Source organism: Carassius carassius, chromosome 33 (assembly GCF_963082965.1).
Source record: "Carassius carassius chromosome 33, fCarCar2.1, whole genome shotgun sequence".
In the NCBI taxonomy this organism is placed as follows: domain Eukaryota; kingdom Metazoa; phylum Chordata; class Actinopteri; order Cypriniformes; family Cyprinidae; genus Carassius; species Carassius carassius.
In genome coordinates this window covers 25,146,174-25,164,527 of record NC_081787.1, presented here as the reverse complement: position 1 = coordinate 25,164,527, position 18,354 = coordinate 25,146,174, and the positions used below count along the sequence as shown (strand labels likewise).

General features: G+C 34.3%; 2 protein-coding genes and 1 pseudogene across 2 annotated transcripts in view; all 3 read right to left on the bottom strand.

The window, feature by feature from the left end:
* LOC132114010 (fibroblast growth factor receptor-like 1) overlaps positions 1-1,462 on the bottom strand; it is an 80,418-nt gene extending 78,956 nt beyond the window's left edge. The window contains exons 1-2 of the mRNA XM_059522118.1: positions 1,013-1,462; positions 38-134 (exon numbers count right to left, since the gene is read on the bottom strand). Coding sequence (XP_059378101.1) covers positions 38-101 — 64 coding nt within the window. The 5' untranslated portion in view covers positions 102-134; positions 1,013-1,462. The remainder of the gene's footprint in view (positions 1-37; positions 135-1,012) is intronic.
* Positions 1,463-3,702: 2,240 nt separating this feature from the next.
* LOC132114009 (E3 ubiquitin-protein ligase RNF4-like) lies at positions 3,703-8,076 on the bottom strand. Its single transcript, XM_059522117.1, has 8 exons — positions 7,970-8,076; positions 7,368-7,457; positions 7,105-7,231; positions 5,398-5,474; positions 5,223-5,235; positions 5,014-5,137; positions 4,633-4,684; positions 3,703-4,052 (listed from the first exon to the last, which is right to left on the bottom strand). Exons 2-8 carry the CDS (start codon positions 7,377-7,379, stop codon positions 3,903-3,905), a joined length of 555 nt encoding a protein of 184 aa, XP_059378100.1. The 5' UTR covers positions 7,380-7,457; positions 7,970-8,076; the 3' UTR covers positions 3,703-3,902.
* Positions 8,077-10,888: 2,812 nt separating this feature from the next.
* On the bottom strand, positions 10,889-14,568 carry LOC132114008 (selenoprotein T2-like; annotated as a pseudogene).
* Between the last annotated feature and the right edge of the window lie 3,786 nt (positions 14,569-18,354).

The window sequence follows — 18,354 nt, the reverse complement described above, 5'->3', positions numbered from 1 at the left end:
TTTGACATTTCACAAAGGTAAATTTACTTGTACTTACCTCTAGCACACTCTGTCATGAAAATAATGTCAAATATGAAGAAAACTATCCAAAAAAGTTCCATGATGTCCCTATCAGGGCTCTCTGGTTCTTCAGTCTATGAAAAAAATGAAGCTGTTAGTGAAAACAAGGACTGGTGAATTACTCTGAAATACCAGTGCAATGCCAAAACACTTTATCATTGCTCCACTCATATGATCCTTCAGACATCATTCAGATATTCTGCTCAAAAAACATTTATTATTATTATGATGTTGAAAAGAGCAGAGTATATATATATTTTTAAGTATTAATTTCTATAATTTACCCCCAAAAAACAAAACATTTATAATTTATATTGGCTATAAGCATTTTAATGGTATAATGTATAATGTGAAAAAAAAGCTTTTTATTTCACGTAAATGCTGATCTCTGGATCCTTCTATTAATGAAAGAATTATTAGAATGATATAGAATGATTTCTGATGGATCATGTGACACTGAAGACTGAAGTAGTGATGCTGAAAAATTCAGCTTTAAACACAGGAATAAACTACATTACAAACTACGTTTGTCCTGAGCGTTGTACTGTTTATTTTATGATTTTAGGACTTTTTATTGATTCTTTAAGCGGTATGTTAGCACAATTGTATCATGAAACTGAACCATAGGGTGTATTATCTACCATACACAAAGCTAATCTTGGAATAATTAACATAAGGGTCATAATCATTCATTATATCTTAAGTATTTAAATTTAAAAAGCAGAATGGAAGGAAAGAACATACAGTTGTTAACTACAATATATATATATATATATATATAAAGCATTACTTCCATTTAATCGTAACACCACACAACCTGCAACATAGAGATAATTTACTCGTGAAATAAATTACATGTGCATAAAAATTAGTGCCAATTGGGTAAAAGGTATTTTTTTTTAAACCATAAAGCATGCGATGAAATATTCCATTTCAAACATGCGAGACTTACCAACAGTTGAAAATGTTCATTAATCCGTTCCTTGCGACTGATAAATAAAATATCATGCTTACATCCTCCTTAAACACACCAGACGATTCGTGTCTATATAAACTGGGCGCCACATCAGAAATCCTCACGTGCGCATCCAGCGAATTCAAACTGTTTAATTATCACGTGCAACTGTATTCCTGAACTGAACTGAACCCTGTATTTTCGCGCGACACTTCTTAATACACGCGCTGATTGCTGTAAACTTCTGTAGATGTCAGTCACCGCGCGCAAGCAATCTCCATAGATTCTTCAGAAAACAAAACACACACCCGACAATTTCTTCTTTTTTTTCTTTCCTTTTTAAAGCACCTAAATTTGTATCAAAACGTTGTTTTACACAGTTAGCAAAATAATTCGCCGTCCAGACACACACGCAATACAGACACGCACACACAGAGGAGTGTGAGACGTGCCTTCCCTCCGGCCAACTTTAGACCAATCACAACGAGCCTCTTCACTTTTACGGTTTAACTCTTTCATAATGATTATAATAATATTAATAACAATAATAATATAAAAAGTTATACTATACCAATTATTACTAATATTATTATTAATAATAGTTCTTATCAAATAAAAACAGTGAATAAGTGAAATGTAAAACGTCATTGTACTAAATCCAGTAGTACCTCTTTCACTGAAAACTGACCTGGACAAATGCCATTTACAACAACGGTCTGACATTCCAAAAGACCTATAAAAACAATTACACATTCAGTCACACTAGTGAGCACAAGAGGTTGAGTAGGCTAAAAGATAGTATCAACTAAAATCAGCAAACAATACTAAAAGTGTTTCGACATGTGGGGCCCTCTGTAAAAACAGGTTTAGAGAGACAGCTGGACTAACATCTGGTATCTGACCACTTTACCTCCTTATAATGATGATGCACGTGATATTACGTAATTAAGGAAGTTATGTTTTTAAATGTAACGTTATACTCTTTTATTCAAATCTTGAGCATACCAAGTACACATTACATGCATTTTCATTTAATGCAAATACGTGAATATTGTACAGTGTTAGAGCATACACAATTATTCATGTGTTGTTGCACACAATTAAATGCGGCTTAAGAAGACATGCCTTTTTGTGGACTAAGGAAGAGTGCAAAATCTATCCAGCAAAAGTACCAGAACAAACACAGCTCTCTTCTCATCAATGCTTACAGCTGGAGGAGAATCACTCACTCATCCCGCGTTTCATAAAACCTGCTTTACATGTATGAACTCGTGCTGCCATCTTGTGGTGGTTTTTCAAACTGACAAAAAAGGACATGCCCAAGCATTGTTGACAATTTTTTTTAATTGTTATATATATATATATATATATATATATATTATATATATATATATATATATATATATATATATATATATAAAGCTGACATAGAAAAATAAATAGCAAAATAAAACCGAAATTGCTAAATAAATAAAAATGAGAAAATAAAAACTAAGCTTAAACCTGAAACCATAATCATGAATATTAATAAAACAATAAAAAAAAAAACGCTGACATAAAGAGCAATAAACTTAACCAAAAATAACCAGTTGCATTGTAACTTATTAGAACTTAGTGTAATTATCAAGGTCCTAAGCATCTGATTTTTATTTACCAGACTGAAGTTTTTGAGATACTGTAAATTACAAAACATTCAATTATTTAATTCTGAAATCTGAGATTTTCTATATATTGTCTGGAAAACAGACAATATATTGTTGGCTCACCAGAATGAAAACTATTGTGTTTGATGAAGTCTCTCTGCACAATTTATTTTGAAAATGCAGTACTTATCAAAACATCTTACGAAATCCTATGAAATAAAGCAATCAATCATTGATCAAAATGTTTATTGAAATAAAGGTAGTGGTCTTTTGACATTTAACATATAGTTGGCAAACAAGCCTTGTTAGCTTTATTCTGCTGGTCACCCTCTGCTAACCAGTCAATAAGTATTTACCATTCACTTCTCTGACAAAAGATCAGTTGAAGATGTCTTTAAAAGTGCTTCTGAGACAAAAGAGCATTTACATAGTCAGCATCCATTGTTCCCTCAAAAACTCATGCAACAATTTGGTTAATGACAAAATAAGAATCAATATTGATTCAATTCAAACAAACAATGAATGAAAACAAGTTAACTTTGAGAGACAGTTTAAGCTAACAAGGCTGGTACTAAAACTATACAAACAAATAAGAGCAGGTACAAGGGGAGGGCGAGCTAAAAGCCGTCCACCAGATGAAGGCAATGCGCCCCAAACTATCATTACAGGCTCACAAATTGCACTAAACAATAATAGAGACCATCACAGCAGGGACCTATTTTGTTGAAGACTAAATGAAATATTACAAGATCCTATTTGTGACAGTTGGTCATTCATTTTTAATTTAAACTGGACCCTAACAACGTTATTCAATACTACAAGCTGGACAGCTGACAAAAATAAAATAATAATACTTACATAGCAGCCAAGACCTTAAACGTTTAAAGCCTTAAAATGGCTACTCAACGTCAGCATATATTCCCAAAACTCTTCAAAACAGTGCGTGTGTGTGTATATTATATATATATATATATATATATACACACACACACACACACACACACACACACACACACACACACACACATACATACATACATGCACACACAGTCACACACATTCAAAAAAAAAAAAAAACACTTAATCCTGGACCGAGTGCCCTTTTGGTTACAACAGAATCTTGCAAGTCAAAATAATGGCAAATATCATTTGTGTGTGTACTATAAACAGCCAGTGAAAATATGGAGCTGTGAAATTGTTTCATGAGAGCATACTAGAGAACTTTGTGAGACAAGTTTTTACCATTAGATATATACTGGGTGATACTGTTTGTGTGTGAGTTTCTTTCTACATGTAGGGCAGCTGTGAGCTCTGCTGAGAGAGTCGCGGATGCACTGACTGCAGAAAAGGTGGCCGCACTTTGTGGAGACCATGAGCCGACCACTGTCAATGATCTGAAAATGGAATCAAAAACAGACATTTCAATTAACCAGAGACACAAATTACATTATAGACTAAAATAAATAATTAGTTCAATTAAATAGTTAACTGCAATCCAAAATCAAAATGGTTCATCATTCACTCTCTCTCATGTCACTGCAAACCCAAAACATTTTCTTACTTCTCTTTCTTTGCACTTTCAATTCTTTTTGAAGCTTTAAAACCCCTGGTCAACATTTATTTTCATTCTTTTAAAAGTCTCTTTTTGTGTTCCACCAAAAAACAGTGTATCATCATGAGTGTGAGTATAAGATGACAATGTTTATTCAGGGTTGATTTAAAGGGACGGTTCAGCTCAAAATGAACACTGTCATCATTTACAAACCCATAAGACTTTTGTTCATCTTCGAAACACAAATTAAGATATTTTTTATAAATCCTGAGAGATTTGTGTACTGCAAAGTACATTCAAACAAAAAAAGTTTTCTGGGTTTAGAATGACATGAGGGTCAGTAAATGATAAAGTTAATTTAGGGGTGAACTAACTGTATAAATTAACTGTTTATGTGATAGTTTGCACATATAACCACTTACCTCTGAATAAGCATCCATGCAAACAGGACAGCTAACAGCCCCTGGCGTAGACCTACGGACAGCAGAACCCCACAAAACAAATCAAATCAGCCTGACTGATTCAATGATCTATGCTAAGATAAGCTAAATGTGCTACCGCCAGACCCAGATATCGGCTAATGGATTTGAAAACGGTAAAACTCAACTGTTTAACTCTAGGGGAGTTGGAAAATGAGCCTATTTTTATTTTTTATTTTTTTTAAATTGGAGTGTTCCTTTAACTTTTTTAAATGTAAAAATTCACAAAACTGCCTCCAGAATTGGCATACAAGGATTCATTCATTTAGTTCTAGACCCATTTAATGTGTGTGATGATGGATGTGTGTGTGTGTGTGTGTGTACCTGGCCCTCGAGCTGGCATGTAGAGAGGACAGTAAGCCTGGACTGAGTCTAAGACTGGACTCTTCCTCTTCATCACTGCTCAGTACATAACTCTCTGTGCCCGGTCCGCGTCTGCTTTGCACACCTGCAACACAAACGTGAACGTAACTGCAGTTTAGAAAGACAAAGACACAGTTAAGACATTTTTGATAAACAGAATGATACATTACCATCTTCCACAACCTTATTCCCATGGAACGATGAGAGAACGGCGAGACAGAAAATAGACAGAATTCATTAAAAAACCCTCTTAATAATATCAACACAATCCAAGAATGGAAAGCACATGCTTCATTCAAACCTTTACTATGGTACAAAATTTCAATTCAAGTGTTCAAGACTCACCACAATAGAATCATTATTGGTGAGGTCAACAACCGCAGGTTCAGAGCCTTCACATGTTAAATCTACCACATCTTCACCTTTGACAAGACAGCATGAAAGAGAAACGTTAGCATTTATTTTAAATTCCAGTTCAGTTCGACCAGAAGTCTGAAAAAGGATACAGAATCACTACACACAGAGTATTTCCAAAAATATAAGATTAGAATTATGAAATATATTTTTCTCCCCTGTCTGATTGGACATATCATGGAATAAAGATACATAATTGGTCAAAATTTGTGATGTGACTTTTGTTGAATCATTGTCCTCATTTGTAAGTCACTTTGGATAAAAGCGTCTGCTAAATGACTAAATGTAAATGTAAATACTGGAAAGTAAAGAAGAAATGTAAAGACCTGAGGAAGATTTGTCATGCCATACCATCATGAAGACTTTCTTTTACGATTTTAAGGCCTTAATTTGTGAAAGGGGTGAATGAAGACTTTCTAAAGGGGTCATAAACAGCATTTTTTATTAATTATTTTATAATGTTCTCTGAGGTTAACTTATAATGTTAGTGTGATTTTACACCTATTTTCTATCCTGTTTTTAAAGCCTCTCTGCAGAACAGTTTGTTTTTATAGGCAGGGAACTTTCAAGACTCGCAAGTAAATGCCCACTGCTCTGATTGGCTAACAGTTTTGTTTGTTAAAATAACAAATGGATGCTACTGTGATGTACTCCAAAAACAACATGGGTCATTTCGGGGTAAAATGTATAAATACTCAGTACTTGTCAAACATTTTGGAACAGACAATGCAATAGTGGAAAAAGCACGTTAACTCACTCCTGTGTTGCTACATTAATGTTGGACCCACTGTAGTCACACTCAGCCCTGCCTCAACTTTTACTTTAAGTCTCTCTGAAAAGCCTACATCAAACGGTCATGTTTAAAATGAACCCATAGCAAAGTAAAGCAAACAAAGTTTCACTGACGCGATGTGGAGCTCTTGGCTAATTTTCCCCCCGTGTTTACACCGGACAAGAGTGGCGCAATACGACTAGACAACAGAGTTATATCTACACTGGATGCAGCAGGATTGACAACAAATCCCCAACAGTAAACTGATGTATATCTGCTCTATATCTGACATAAGCATACACGCTGCTTCTGACCTGAAAGAAACTGATTAGCGACATGACACAACTTATTATTAAGGGTCATATTCCAAAACGAGTTGTTTTCTGATCCTGGTTTCAATAAAAGCTGTTTTTTTAACTAACAAGAGACTTACAGGATTTTTTAGGACTCGTTATATGTCAAAAGATCAAGTGAAACTTGAGTTCTCAGTTCATGACCCCTTCAAGAACTTTTTAAAACCTGCAGAAACCCTGATCTATCAACCGTGTGGCTCACAGCTTGTCATCAGTGCTGCTTTTAAGAAAATGAATGGGATTTCTAATATTGCAACATGACTGCTGCACACTAAACAGGGTTCTATGGATACAAATATCAACTCACAAATCTAAATTCTGAATGTTGCTCATCTCTTCTTTAAAGTGTGATGTCCATTGCTTACCTTTTACTTGTGCATTTTTCACAGATTTGCATAAACTTGATATTGCTGTTCTTTACACAAAACAACTGCAGGTTGTGAAATCATTTGATTGTATATCTTCAATCAGAGGTAAAGGAAACATCTGGTAAAACAAAAGTATCAAACTCACTGGGAGTACGGTCACTTTCCAGCACATCAATGGTCTCCATCGCTGTTTGGGACATCTGGGTCCTGTTCCTCTTGCTGTTTCTACGGCGGGAACATGTAGCAGATGATGTTCGTCTTTTCCTCTGTGTCTAAAAACAGGAGACACAAGTGGTTACTACAGTATTACTGTTATTGTTTAGCAGCAAGGAAACTGCTATAAGCTGCAATAGTTTAAATGTAATCAGAACTGATCACATGACTGGTCACCTGGCCATTAATACTCACAGCAGTACTCATGTTGACTTTTGTTGATCACTGATAATCCCCCAATATGCCTTCAAATATTACTTTTAGCCACCAGATAATTCTTCTATACTTATAATAACTGTTAAAACACAGATTAGTAATATTGTAAGACACAAACTGTGTTGAAATAAGTATGTCAGTCTAAAGATAACCGTGTTGTTTAGTTTTAAATAATTTGTAGCTATATTCTCAAGTTAAAAACACTAGTGTGAAATATAGTATAAAAATAAATGAGCGAGCTAAACATCTCAGCATTTAACCAAATAGACTTTTCAACGTATGACATTCCTAGAAAACAAAAGCGCGTTTTGTTATTTAATTTAACATTAATAAATACTGAATAAGAATACATTAAATAAACTGTCAAAGGGTTTTAAATGGCAGCTAATTCGCTAACAAGCTAAAATGATCTGTTCATCCTAGCTCTGGCTCTGACAGCGAGCTCGATTGTTTCTCAGTGCCCTAGAAACCTCCGTTGGTTTAAATTATTATTTAATACATTATTGTACAACATTTACTATTAAATTGTTACGTTATAAATCAACCTTATCGTCAGTTTTAAAGAATAGCCGGTAACATACTCAGAGTCAGCACTGTCCAACAGTCAGCCTCTCAGAGCCAGAGCGCAAATACAGTAGAATAAGACACACAATTCTGAACACAGCGCCTCCTGTGGGACTGTATGTATGCACGTCCGTCTGTATTTTCATAAATCACCATCACATCACAACATAGAAAACAAGCATCTAACATGGACAGAAAATTGATTAAATTAACGATATAGGATAATAGGACTACACACACACACACACACACACACATACATATACGAATAAAAAAAAAAAAAAAGGATTCTGTCTCCATTTATTATGTAATTGCTACCTGCTATGAGTAAAAATGAATAAAATGTTTAAATGTAATTAATAATGTGAAACTAGGATTTAATAGGTAAAATAAATACTGAATAGAATAAAATACTCTATAAAATACTATATAAATGCATCTAACAGTACGGTATGAGTAGGGGCTACCTTACCTAATCCTAAAACTTTCCAAACAATATTTCAGACATTTTTATAATAGTACTTTTTCACGGTGAAAATGGAGTCTTTATACATATCCCTTTTAAATTGTAGGTCGGGGGTCCTACGCACAAAAATTATCATATTTGGGGGTCCATTGCATCTAAAAGGATTGAAAAACCCTGATCTTTAAACTAAAAAGGCTAAAGAAGAAGCAGTGGAGATGCACATTAGAAAATGTAATCAGTTTTAATATTCAAATTCCTAGTACTGGTAAGGAGAACGACCAGACACAGGAACAGTTTCTTCCCCCAGGCAATCCATCTAATGAACACTTGATAATAAATGTGGAACACACAACACTATTTATACACACATAGTCTACACTTCAAATTTGCACATAATATACCTGTACATACAAAACTGCCTATTGTAATATCCCTGAACATACAATAGTCAGTTTGTATATTGTTATTCCTTACCTACTTATTTTTTTTGTTTTTGTTCTGTCGCTGTCATTTTGTTGCACTGTGGAAGCTTTTGTCAAAAAACAAATTCCTCGTATGTGTAAACACACCTGGCAATAAAGCTCATTCTGATTCTGAGTGCTTAAAGACAAAGTCTTTTTGACTACAGAGCTGGACAATCCCATTTCCCGAAAAGATTTTCAAACATCACATTACTTTTCCTTGTTTATCAAGCTCTGTCGCTCTTGTTAGATGGGGCAGTCTTGTTAGATGACATCAGTAATATTAGGGAAAATGTGAACGGTACAACAAAGCAGAGACACTATACTATATTCTGTAGTCTTTCACAAATAATAGCCCACTTATATGGGCCTGATGTCATGTGATGAAATCAGACAAGAGCCCAATTCAAAGCTGAGAGATGTCTTCAAAACACGAGGTAATATATGTATGTTCCTCAGCTACACTCCCCCCCCCCCCCTCTGGTGTTCCACAGAGAATTGTGAAGTACAGCTGTATGAATGTTCAGTTTTTAGCACAAACACACACACTCAAAACCTTAAAGATCAACTTAAACCAAAACAACATATATATACAGGTGCTGGGCATATAATTAGAATATCATCAAAAAGTTTATTTCACTAAATCCATTCAAAACGTTAAACTTGTATACAGTATTATAATCATTCATTACACAGACTGATATATTTCAAATGTTTATTTATTTTATTTTTGGTGATTATAATCCCAAATTCTGTATCTCAGAAAATTAGAATATTACTTAAGACCAATACAAAGAAAGGATTTTTAGACATCTTGGCCAACTAAAAAGTATGAACATGAAACGTTTGAGCATGTACAGCACTCAATACTTAATTGGGGCTCCTTTTGCCTGAATTACTGCAGCAATGCGGCGTGGCATGGAGTCGATCAGTCTGTGGCACTGCTCAGGTGTTATGAGAGCCCAGGTTGCTCTTATAGTGGCCTTCAGCTCTTCTGCATTGTTGGGTCTGGCATATCGCATCTTCCTCTTCACAATACCCCATAGACTTTCTTTGCTGGCCAATTAAAAACAGGGATACCATGGTCCTTAAACCAGGTTCTGGTAGCTTTGGCACTGTGTGCAGGTGCCAAGTCCTGTTGGAAAATTAAATCTGCATCTCCATAAAGTTGGTCAGCAGCAGGAAGCATGAAGTGCTCTAAAACGTCCTGGTATACGGCTGTGTTGACCTTTGACCTCAGAAAAAACAGTGGACCAACACCAGAAGATTACATGGCACCGCAAACCATCAATGTCTTCCCCATGATTGTCTAGCCTACAGAACTAGACTGAGAGACCATTTAAAGGCCTTTGCAGGTGTTTTGAGTTAATTAGCTTATTACAGTGTGGCACCAGGTTTCTTCAATATTGAACCTTTTCACAATATTCTAATTTTCTGAGATACAGAATTTGGGATTTTCCTTAGTTGTCAGTTATAATCATCAAAATTAAAAGAAATAAACATTTGAAATATAGCAGTCTGTGTGTAATGAATGAATATAATATACACGTTTCACTTTTTGAATGGTTTTCAACTTTTTGATGATATTCTAATTATATGACCAGCACCTGTGTATATATATTTATATATATATTGTAGTTAACAACTGTATGTTCATTCCTTCCGTTCTGCTTTTTAAATTTAAATACTTAAGATATAATGAATGATTATGACCCTTATGTTAATTATTCCAAGATTAGCTTTGTGTATGGTAGATAATACACCCTATGGTTCAGTTTCATGATACAATTGTGCTAACATACAGCTTAAAGAATCAATAAAAAGTCCTAAAAACAAAATAAACAGTAGACTGCTCAGGACAAACCGATAACTCATGCACAACTATCACAATAGAGTACAAAACCTGAAAAGGCTTTAAGAGAGTGGAGTACAATCACACTCACTCGCGTGCGCGCGCACACACACACACACACACAATATTCAATGACATGCAAATAAATTAGGAACAATTACATTTTATATATTAATCTTTATTTTACATCACTGTGAAGTAAGAGTAAAATTTCTTCTCTCAATGCAACTTAATGCCTACTATTAGTATCACATTTGTTACAAATTCACAGAGAGGTACACTTAAATGTAAAGGGTACATTGCTTACTGTCACATCTATATGGAGAGCTGGAAAAATAGCGGGAATCTTTGCAAATACCATTCATATATGGTCTTCTGACATGCAACACTCTCAATCACACCGTCAAGATGACTGCAGCAATCTGAAGAGTTACGCTGATTTCACAGATTACTCTGGCAGTGCTAATGTATCCGGTTAAAGTTTAAGCAGAAGAGAGGAAGATCTGGTCTTAATTCCCTCCACAAGCACATGCTGTACTTATGAATCTAACCTGCAAACCTGTGACAACAGGACAAAAAATTTACAATTTCAAGCATAAAAAAAAAAGAAAAGTCATCTAGCTCACTCTAACAAAACTGCATGTTTCTGCAGTACGCAAACAAACCCACTAATTAAAAAAAAATCCAATACCCAGAGTACGGTCTACACCAGTGCAAACAAATAGTAATGTTAAAGGTCATTTTAAGACATCTACGTTAAGATAACATCACAGTTGCCCTTGAGAAAGATGGAGCATTCCATTCAATTTCAGCTAAAAGCACTTGTTACAAACAGAACCCTGATAAAACAAAAAAAAAAAACTTCAGCATAAAAATTTATTGTAGTGCCTTTAGCTCACACATGACTCTCACACTAAGAATACACGTTAAATGCACTGAAGAGATGTAGTCAATCCAAAGGTGTGTGTCGCTGGGCAGAAAGAGTGTTTGTGGTGGCTGAGCATCGAGCCTGTACTAACAGCGTGCTGTTTGCAGTGCAGGCCTTCATTATGCCACAATCCACAGTCCCACTGACCAGAGAAACAGCTCCGGAGACCTGCAGAGGACATTAAGACACTTAACGCTGCTGTTGTGTTTAATTATGCATGTTGTTCAACGCAGCGTCGTAGTTTGAAAAAGGGCAATTTTTAAAGTTTTTACTTACAGTACAGACCAAAAGTTTGGACACACCTTCTCATTCAAAGAGTTTTCTTTATTTTCATGACTATGAAAATTGTAGAGTCACACTGAAGGCATCAAGGGCTATTTGACCATTTTCGCCCGGAACGAAATGCGATTGGGCTAGTTTTGAGAAGTAATTGGGCAGGTTTTGTTTTTGAAAACCTGGCAATCCTGATCTGAACGCACGTGCTGGAGATATACTACTAATCACAGGAGTGCCTTTACTGACAAAATGCGCATGAAAATCGCATTTGATTTTTTGCACAGCCCTATTGTACAGGTTTTAACACTCACCCGTCTCTTGGCAAAAACAACATCCCTATGGTGAGGGAAAGTTCATCTTGTCGACCTGATTCATCTTAAGGTGGTTATCCAAGATCTGGAAAAGTTCCTGAATGCTGGGCACATATCCAGATTGCAACTTGGACCAAACTGGTACATCTAAACCAGAGAGAAATAGTGATGCTTTTTTGACATACATTGTTCACATATTTAAATTTTCTCCCCCAACTGTAGTGGGCATCCAAATGACATTACCATTCAATGAAATCTCAAAAGCTCCTGTGGAGAGGAAATGGGTCTCCAACATGTTACTAATGAAGAATGCCATGAGGCAGGAGAATATCTGCAAAACATATCCATCAAATGCAAGAAATTTTCTTCCAGGTTATTAAAAGCAACATGCAGACAGTGAAGAAAAAAAATTATATATATATATATATATTTATATATAACATTCAAGATTGAGTTTAGACTCTATAGTCTAATAGACTCTAGACTCTTATTCTCTCTAGTGTCTTTCTTACATCAACCAATGGACCAAACCAAATCTCCAACCTGCATTTTTCTCTTCTTGTGAGTCTGTTTTATTCGATACAGAAAAAAATCTGAAGCTACTTCAATTTAATCACAACTGGGATCTCCTTAAAATTGCAAATGCAGTACATGTTGATTTTACATCTTTACATTTAAACAGGTGTTTACAAACACTACATCATCATACACATTCCGCCAATTCCAGGCATGCCCTTCACACTCAATGACATGGTTATGGCTCTGAAATGCTGCTCATTTGCGTGACAGTCACAGTGCAAGTTTATCTTAAGCCTAATCTCAATTATAAAATCAGGTTAGAGTCCAAGCACTTCTACATCAACATTACCTTATTCTCCTGTCCCCAGGACCATATACTTGGAGAGTTCATTCCAAACATTTGGAAAGGATTTTGTCCAGTCACAATCAAGGCGATGGCAAGCAGTTTGAAGTAGGAGATGAAATTTCCAATGTATCTGTAGAGGAAGACACAAGACAAGTTAAAGTCAGGATAGAGGGCCAATTCCATAAAATCTGGAAAAACACACTAACTTGTTGATGGGTTTGGGAGGGTAATTCTCTCCCTCGATTCGGATGTCCGGGTACAGCTGGCTGATGGACCGGGAGTACTCCTGGAACACCTTACTGTACCCTCAGGATATACTGAAAACAAACAGATATTGATAGTGGCAAATCATTTTAGAAATAGTCATTGATATGATATCCAAGTCTATATGACATGAAAATCCAGCCTATTTTATAAAATCATAATATATCCACGCATGTTTGTTTATTTTTTTTTTTGACCTCATAATATATTTACTATTGCTTTAACTAGGTTACAAGTCACTAGCACAATATTGATTAAAATATGTTTACTTAGAAATATATACATCTGAGAAAAAACGCTAAAAAATTTTTAAACCACTTTTACTTTAAAAAAATTAAAACCACAGATCTAACGTTAGATCTATTAATTTAATATTTTAAATATTCAGTCTAAGTCTAATAAGTCCCTCTGAACTATTGTCTTCGGTATTTTGTGTTCTTACAGAGCAGTGTAACGTAAGCTCATTCGAGCTTTAAGCAGATTTACAATAATCTGCACAATTCAACACATTTCAATTAGATAACAGTTACATGAATGCAAGATATCATGAGCTGTTTTCGCAGCAAAGACGTTAATTACGTAAGTTACACACAAAAAAAGCGTCTTATGAATAACGTACATTAACAAGGTTAGTTGAGGTAAATTGGGGCGCCTTTTGACATTCATCTCATGACATTTTTTTTATATTAGTTATACTTATAATGGAAAAAATTGTATTTTTCACGATATAGTAATTTTTATTTTGTACATCAACATAAATATTATAATATGTATTATTTACGTTCAGGCATGCTACGTTAGCATTATTAGCTTAGCATCCCCTGTGGGCTTTAAACAGACAGTAAAGCCACTGAATAACATCAGTGTGTGTGGAGTTTCTCACCAGTACTGGAACTTGAGAAGCGGACCCGTGTAGAGTGTGTGTTTGTTCTGTCTCTGTGTTTGCAGATCGGGTCCAGTGCTGTCCTGTTGAGTCATGCTGTTGCGGCCCACATAAATATCCCTCACGGTTACCACAGTAAACAGCAGCAGGGCCGTTAATATACCCGTCTGACTGTACTCAGCCATCTCCGGCCCCGTCCACGGTGACAGAACCGTACTCACAGTCCTGCTCCGGCCGCCGCTGCCGCGGAACTAGTTAAACTAAACACGAACCAAATGAAACAGGGTAAAGTGACCAAATATGTTTCAAAATAAAAGTCTGGCACGCTGAGTCTTGATAGAGAACGTGGAAAACCGCGACATCTACTGGTGACGTGTGGCAGCAACACATTTCAGGTTTTTGGCTCCAGCATGGAAGAGGAAATTAGTACATTTAGTATAAATATACATTGTAAATAAAAGATGAATTAAAGTATGCATAATATTTTTTTAAAGAGGCAAAAGTTACAACAACATTCCACCCCCCTAATTTTTACACAGCACATAAATTACTTACTGTGCAAAAATCTATGAGGAGAAACACTGTCATTTTTATAGCCCGTCTTTCCACAGCTAATGATCTTAAGATAATGTGTATATTCATTTGTCTGTTATTTATTAATTTATTTATTTTTTTCTGTGAATTTTCATGATTATGAGTTTCAGCATCTTGTAATACTTGTTATACATAGATATTAAGAGGCTCCGCATTTAGAGGCATTTTTTTTTTATTATTATGAGTTTAACTTTAAAATATGACATTCGAACAGATTTCTGGAACACATTATTCAGTAGGTATGCAAATACCTTAAATGTTGCCTCTGAAATGCAATAAATATTAAATCTTTTGTAATTTCCATCAGACATTTAGAGTATATCTTAACCCTAGGCACTTTTGACTAAAGTATAAATGTATGGCCTGTTGGTGTGTCTTATATTCTACAGCCAGTATGTGAACATAAAACTGATTACATAATCACTCCACTCTTTTTGCACTGGGTTATATTAAGTACAGTGAAAAATTAGCCCTTCCACATTAAACAAATCCATGTTCAACTCCTATTTGTTCATTGCAAATTTCTATATTTATTTATGACAGCAGGTTGATTATTGTTGCATACTCTTTGTATATTAGTATTGTTAGGACTTGCCTTAATTAATCAATTAATTTCTGCTGAATGGGATTTTACAAATGCAGCACACTCTATACTCTTTTCAGCATAAATAATAATTAACAGCATTGTGTTGTACATTGGAAAAAATCACTTCAGTTCAAAGGGGTTTTTTTTTCCTCTAAAACACGAACTTCAATAACTGTTAATGTTTTAAAGCATTTCTTGGCTAATAAAACATTCAGTGCTTTGGGATATTTGAGATTTAATTTGGTGCTCAAAATCAAGCATACATCTGTAACGTCACACAGCATACAAGGTCACAAAACAAGACAAATCATAAGGCTTCAATCTCTTCAGTAGATATAAGCCTAACACTGTCGAAACCAGAGAATTCTCTTACAAATCTAAAAGCATTTGAAACCACAAAAAACTGCAACTTCTCCTGTAGAACTGAAACAACAGATTAAGCAGTGGATAGAGGTTACACAAAATCAAAACAAAAACAATAACAGGTGCACCAAATTGCACTTTCTCATCCCATAATCATCATTTCCATATTATCAGCAAACCCTTCCGCAGAAACACTCATACTGCCTTTCTCTGTCAAGTTAAAATCATTATTTTCTGGTTCTTTTGACTAAAAATTTAACAATCACTGGCCTGTTTGAACCTTGCATTTGTATATATTTGAGTGTTTATGCATTTGGAAGAACAGCCTTAAGTGAAATACTGTGATGCTACATAAAACTTAGTTACACTCTTTCCCAAGCTGCTTGAAAATAAGCATGAGTTGAATTATGAGTGTTAACAGATTACATTAACATTTGGGTCACAAACTATTTAATGCTAATCATCAGAATGTTTTAATCATAATCTGAACTGGTTTCAAATGTATCCATGCACTTAGTGAGGGGACAAATATTATACTTTTTTAACCACAAGGCTTTGAGAAATAACTTGCAACGGTGGCAAATTAAGGCAATACAAACATTTTAAATAATTATTGTAGGAACTCATGTGAAATATTGTTGTACTTTATTCCACTAAACGATATGTGAACTTGATTGTATGCTGATGGATGAATCCAAACAAATGTTTGACAGAAACAAATTACTGTAAATCCAACAAATGTCACGTTTCTTCAGACCTTTAAAGATTACTTAGGTGGTAATGTGTGTCCTGAATTAAGTATGAGGGATGGAAGAAATCTTGTGTAAACATGTCCAGGTTGCATTATTTATTTTTTTGATTAATAAAATGAAACATATATTATAAGGCCATTAGAATTGTTTTTATTTTATTTAAATCAGCATAATTTAAAGGAAGTACTAATATATATATATATATATATATATATATATATATATATATATATATATACAGTACAGACCAAAAGTTTGAAAGAAGTTTCTTCTGCTCATCATTTATTTGATCAAAAATACAGAAAAAACAGTAATATTGTGAAATATTATTACAACTTAAAATAATATTTTTCTATTTGAATATACTTAAAAAAAAATAATTTATTCCTGTGATGCAAAGCCGAATTTTCAGTATCATTACTCCAGCCTTCAGTGTCACATGTAACATCCAGTCTATCACATGATCATTTAGAAATCATTCTAATATTCTGATTTATTATGAGTGTTGGTAACAGTTCTGCTGTCTAATATATTTGATGAATAAAAGGTTAAAAAGAAATGCATTTATTCAAAATAAAAAAAAAATTCTAATAATATATATTCTAATAATATATTTTCTTTACTATCACTTTTTATCAATTTAACACATCCTTGCTGAATAAAAGTATTGATTTTATTTAAAAAAAAGAAATAAAAAAAATTACTGACCCCAAATTACTGGCCAGTAGTGTATATTGTTATTACAAAATATTTATATTTTAAAAACATAGCTTCTTTTTTTTTTTTTTTACTTTTTATTCATCAAAGTATCCTAAAAAAGTATCACATGTTCTGAAAAAATATTAAGCAGCAGAACTGTTCCCAACTTTGATAATGAATAATCATATTAGAATAATTTCTAAAGGATCATGTGATAATGATCCTAAAAATTAAGCTTTGCATCACAGAAATAAATGATAATTTAAAGTATAATAAATTTAAAAACAATTATTTTAAATTGTATTTTTGATCAAATAAATGCAGGCTTGATGAGCAGAAGAAACTTCTTTCAAAAACATAGTAAAAAAAATAGTAATGTTTCCAAACTTTTGGTCTGTACCGTGTATATATATATATATATATGTATATAAATTTTGCATTACGATAATGATTTGATGATGTGTCAGCCTCACTCTGCAGCGGCAGTGATGGAAGGGACCTGGATCTGGTCAACTAGGTCACATTTGTTACCCACCAGGACACGAGGCACTGAGGATGACACACCGTGCCCATTACACTCCTGAATCCAGGTCTTTAGGTTCTGGAAGGATGCCATTTTTGTGACGTCATACAACCCGAATTCCGGAAAAGTTGGGACGTTTTTTAAATTTTAATAAAATGAAAACTAAAGGAATTTCAAATCACATGAGCCAATATTTTATTCACAATAGAACATAGATAACGTAGCAAATGTTTAAACTGAGAAATTTTACACTTTTATCCACTTAATTAGCTCATTTAAAATTTAATGCCTGCTATAGGTCTAAAAAAAGTTGGCACGGGGGCAACAAATGGCTAAAAAAGCAAGCAGTTTTGAAAAGATTCAGCTGGGAGAACATCTAGTGATTAATTAAGTTAATTGATATCAGGTCTGTAACATGATTAGCTATAAAAGCTTTGTCTTAGAGAAGCAGAGTCTCTCAGAAGTAAAGATGGGCAGAGGCTCTCCAATCTGTGAAAGACTGCGTAAAAAAATTGTGGAAAACTTTAAAAACAATGTTCCTCAACGTCAAATTGCAAAGGCTTTGCAAATCTCATCATC